We start from the raw sequence: 5447 nt of genomic DNA, 5'->3' as shown, positions 1-5447 counted from the left end.
GGGACTATATTAAGGATATGGGCAGGAGTCTCTAAGGCATATGCCCAAAAAGAGATAGGCAACGAATCTCGACTCATCATGGAACGAACCATGTCCAACAAGTTTTGATTGCGCCTCTCATCCACACCATTAAGTTGTGGTGTCCTAGGTGGTGTCAATTATGAAACCATTCCATATTCCTTAAGATAGTCGTGGAACTCGATACTAAGATACTCACCACCTTGATCGGATCAGAGCATCTTTATCTTCCAGCCCAATTGATTATCCACTTCTTGCTTAAACTCTTTGAACTTTTCAAAGGTTTCTGACTTATGCTTAATTAAGTAGACATACCCATATCTACTATAATCATTGGTAAACATTACATAGAAGCGATTAGCATCCCTTGTGGCAGATCTGAAGGTTCCACACGCACCGATGTGTATGAGATCCAACAAACCCTCACCCCTTGCACAAGAACCAATGAAGGATGACTTGGTCACCTTTCTAAGTAAACAAGATTGACATGTGTCATCTGACTTTAAGTCAAATGACTCCAACACTCCATCCTTTTGGAGTTGGGTTATGCATTTCTTTTTGATATGTCCAAGACGATAATGCCACAAGCATGCTTTATCCAAACCATTGGACGAATCGACATGCAACACATTATTTCCTAAGTTATCTACAACCATCAAAGTTTCATATATACCATTACAAGGCAATGCTTCAAAATAAAATTTACCATTATAATAAGCATTAATACCACCAATCACATTATTAAATGAAAAAGTAAAACCTTGTTTATACAAACCATGAAAAGAAATAATGTTTCTCGCCATATCAGACGAGTATCAACAATTATTCAACGCTAAATTTATCCCACTACTAAGCAATAAAGAATAAAATCCAATCTTGGTGACAAGCGACACTTTCCTATTTCCCATGATCAAGTTCATATTCTCGTGCTCCACATCCCTACTTCCTTTTAGACCCTGCAAATCAGAACAAATGTAAAAACCACATCCTGTATCAAGGACCCAAGAATTAGCATATGATGAGTTATTAGATAGAATAGTGTAAATACCTGCGAAGGTGGGTTTTATCTTCCCATCCTTGATGTGCTACAAGTATTTGGGGTAGCTTCATTTCCAGTGCCTTTTTTCATGACAATAGAATCACTCTGCTTCCTTTGGATTGGAAGAGGGAGTAGTAGAACCACATTTGGACCCACTAGAAGAGGATCCATCATGAGAATTTCCCTTGTGGCTCTTTGAGGAAGTTTTCCTCTTCTTTCCCTTCCTATGTCCAATTTCTAAGACAGTGGCAGCAGCGGCAAGAGTAGACAAACATATTTTCCTTTCAAACTACTATTAGCAGTTCTCAAAAGGCCCTAAAACTTGCTAAGAGTGAATTCCTCCTTGTTCATATGATTAGGTCATCCTAAACTAATCATAACAAGGAGGCAAAGAGTGTAGGATAATGTCAATAGCCAACTCTTCATCGAAGTTGACATTCAACTTCAGCAAGCGGCCCACAAGCCTTTACATCTTTTGCAAGTGGGTCGTGATGGACTCTCCATCCATCATTTTTGTTGTGATCATAGAGGCAATGATTTCATACCTTTCTTGTCGAGCAATTTGATGGTACCTGTTAGGTGCTATTTGTGCACCTTTTTGTGCACCTTTTAGTCCCGTTTTATGCATATATTTAGCACAATTGTTCTTCCTTTTCCTTGCATTTTATCATATTCATTTTAGTCTCCAGAACAACCTTATTTGCAAACTTTTATATCTTTTTCAGGTAAACCGGAGGTTGGAACGCGCTTTGGGAAGTGTCGGGAAGCATTGGTGGAGATTTCGGGACGATCGGGCGAAGAACGAAAAAGTTGGAAAAATCAAGTTTGGAATTCGAGTCAGAGAGGTACACGGGGCGTGTTGAATTTACACTGAAAAGTGGGCACGGGGTGTGTTTGACCAAAATGGGAGCTGTTGACCATGCTGAACACGACCCGTGTCAGTTTAGTGCAAATCAACACGGGGCGTGTTGCTGAACACGACCCGTGTCAGTTTAGCCTATTTTAACACGGGCCGTGTTCGACCCAAAAACCAACTTTTGGCAGTTTTTCCTATCTTTCATATTACGGGTTGAGGGTCATTTGGAGATACATAGAACATACCAGAGCACCATTGGAGAAGGGAATTCGAAGCTTTTTGCAAGGGTTTGTCTGTTAATCATTTGGAAACATTAATTCTTGTTTTTGTAAGTTGTAATTACACTTAATTTCATCTTTTAGACTTGTGATCTTATTCTAGCCATGTGTAGCTAGAACCCTAATTTCTCCAATCTCATGTTTTGACTTCTTGGTAGTGACTTCATTCATATGACATGATATTTGTTCTTAATTTCTATCTAATGAATTTGATTTTGCTTCAATCAAATGTTTGATTCTAATTATGATTCTTATTGGCCATTTGAATTAGGGTTAGGTCATTCAAGTTATCTCTTTTACAAAATCCGTAATTGTTTTGTGAAATTGAACAAGTAACAAGCATTAAATTGATCTCTATTGAATGAATTTAGTGTAAATATTATTCATACACTTTTACACTCCTGAGCTTATGAGGGGTATTGGGTGTTGTTGGGAACATTCACATAAAGCTTCATGCAATCTTACAATCTAATCCTATGAGCTTGTTTAGATTAAGTTAGTAAGGTTAGGATTAATCAAAGAGCTTGTTTTGGTTAATTAATATGGTGAATGGGAAGTGTTAGAGCTTATTAGCACTTTCAAGTACCAACTTAGATAGAATTGAACGAATATTGTGTCATCTTTGAGTCACATTGCTAAATTGTCATACATGGGGTTGGAGTCCTTACAAATTCTGAATTTAATTCACGCATTTAGTTGATTGCTTATGTTTTTAACTGTTTATTTAATCATTACATTCTAAACCCCCCCCCCTCTTTACTATTGGTGGCCATAGTACCTTGTGCAAATAGGTATAGACCAATTGTCCCGTGTCTCTGTGGATCGACCTTGCTTGCCTTGTACTACCTTTTAGTGCAATATAGTGGGATTATTTTGGAGTATATCGTACCCCTTTAATTGTTGGGTTTGACACGCCTAACAGTACCTTTCCATCAAGTCTTGGTGTATCTCATAAGGCCAAAAGTACTCATAGGACTTTTGAAGCTCAGCAGCTGAGATCCGAAATCTAATCAAGAATATGGCTGAAGATTCCAAACATTCAAGCCATGATGAAGAATGGTACACGGATGCACCCCGGGGTGTAAAAGAAGTACAAACTCCTCAGATTGAAGCTCAATTATCTGAGCTCACGAAAGTAGTCATGATGTTGGGCAAAGACAAAGGTGTGCAGCCCACACCCCGCCCGTGCGGTATTTGCACCCAAGTGGGGCATCCAACTGATATGTGCCCACAACTCCAAGAGGAAGATTATAAAGAAGCGAAAGTCATGGGAGGCTATTCGGGGGCAAATCAAAGAGGTTATGAGCAACCAAGAGGTGATCAGCGATGGAACAATAATCAAGGGTGGGGAGGCAATCAACAAGGGAACTATCAACACAATCAATCGCATCAATATCAACCAAGACCACCATTTCCTCAAAATCAACCACGACCACCATTCCAACCTCAAAATTTCCATCCAAGGCATCCACAACAACCCCCTCCCCAAGCGAGTTCTTCAAGTATGTCCTTAGAAGACATAGTAAAAAGCCTTGCCACAAGTACTCAAAGCTTTCAACAAGAAACCAAGGCGAGCATAAAAAGCCTGGAGCAACAAGTATCACAACTTGCTCAGTCCGTGACTAAGATGGAGCCGCAAGGCAAGCTACCCTCTCAAACGGAGAAGAACCCAAAACACAATGCGTGTGTAATTACATTAAGAGGTGGGAAAAGCTATGAAAATCCAAAGATGCCGGAAGAAGAAGAAGAAGAAGAGAAGGAGATTGAGGTGGAAGAAGCTATCAAAGAAGAGGAAAAGAAGAGTAATCCAAAGTCCAAGAAGCTAATAGAATCTGAAGTGAAAGTCACACCAGCTCCATTTCCTTCAAGGCTGGCAAGCACCAAAAGAGAAAGGGAAGATGACGAAATCATGGCCATGTTTCGAAATGTTGAAATCAATATCCCTCTTCTAGATGCCATTACACAGATTCCTAGATATGCTAAGTTCCTTCAGGAACTTTGCACATCTAAGAAAAAGCTTAAAGGAAATCAAATCGTGAAGGTTGGTGAAAATGTCTCAGCCGTGTTACAAAAGCGGCTACCGAAAAAATGCAAGGATCCGGGTGTTTTCACGGTTCCTTGCAAAATGGGTAACCTTTTTGTACCACGTGCCATGCTTGATCTTGGAGCATCAATTAATGTTTTACCTTATTCAAATTATAAGACAATGGGAATTGGACCTTTATAAAAAAACCGGAGTTATCATTCAACTTACTGATCAGTCTTTGGTACATCCGAAAGGTGTATTGGAGGACGTGTTAGTGCAAGTTAATGAGCTCGTTTTTCCCGTTGACTTTTATGTTTTAGACATGGGTGATGAAAACACCCCACAATCGAGCTCCATCCTTTTGGGGAGACCCTTTATGAGTACCGCAAAAACAAAAATAGATGTAGCCAATGGTACTTTGTCAATGGAGTTCGATGGTGAGGTAATTAACTTTAATATCTTTGAAGCCATGCGTTATCCTAGCGATATTCATTCTTTAAACTTCATAGATGTTATTGATTCATGTACTAATGATTGCTTTGAGATGTCAAGCCAAGATATGCTAACCACCATCTTGAGCAAACACTTTGATGAGATAGGGATTAAAGAGTTGGCTGACAAGTACACATTGGAAGACGAATTGATCGAAGTAATTGATTCCTTGGAGAAAGCACAACCCATGAGAGTTGAACCACCCCGCATGAAGCTAAAAAGTTCTAATCCAAAACTTCTCCCATCCATAGTACAACCGCCGACTCTTGAGTTGAAGGCTCTTCCCGACCATCTCAAGTATGCCTATCTTGGAGAGGAAGAGACACTACCGGTGATAATTTCGACTAAGCTGGCACGAGAAGAAGAAAAAGAGTTAGTTGGCATTTTGAAGAAATACAAGGAGGCTGTTGGTTGGAATATTGCGGATATAAAAGCGTTGAGCCCATCATTATGCATGCACAAAATACTGATGGAAGAGGACTTCAAGCCAACCCGTGAAGCACAGAGGAGGTTGAATCCACCTATGATGGAGGTGGTCAAAAAGGAGATCATGAAGCTCTTGGATGCAGGTGTAATCTATCCTATTTCTGATAGTAAGTGGGTAAGTCATGTGCAAGTAGTCCCGAAAAAAGCTGGAGTTACCGTTGTCAAAAACTCCGAAGGGGAATTGGTACCCACCCGTGTGCAAAACGGGTGGAGAGTTTGTATCGATTATAGGAAGCTGAATGCATCCACCCG

General features: G+C 40.0%; 1 protein-coding gene across 1 annotated transcript; it reads left to right on the top strand.

Annotated features, from left to right (window-relative positions):
* Positions 1-3209: 3209 nt before the first annotated feature.
* On the top strand, positions 3210-4418 carry LOC145039710 (uncharacterized). Its single transcript, XM_078987730.1, has one exon. It carries the CDS (start codon positions 3210-3212, stop codon positions 4416-4418), a length of 1209 nt encoding a protein of 402 aa, XP_078843856.1.
* Positions 4419-5447: the final 1029 nt, after the last annotated feature.

The sequence above is a fragment of the Lactuca saligna genome, chromosome 4 (assembly GCF_052625555.1).
Source record: "Lactuca saligna cultivar CGN05327 chromosome 4, ASM5262555v1, whole genome shotgun sequence".
In the NCBI taxonomy this organism is placed as follows: Eukaryota; Viridiplantae; Streptophyta; class Magnoliopsida; order Asterales; family Asteraceae; genus Lactuca; species Lactuca saligna.
Note: the sequence above shows the minus strand (reverse complement) of the source record. Positions and strands in the feature narration are given on the sequence as shown.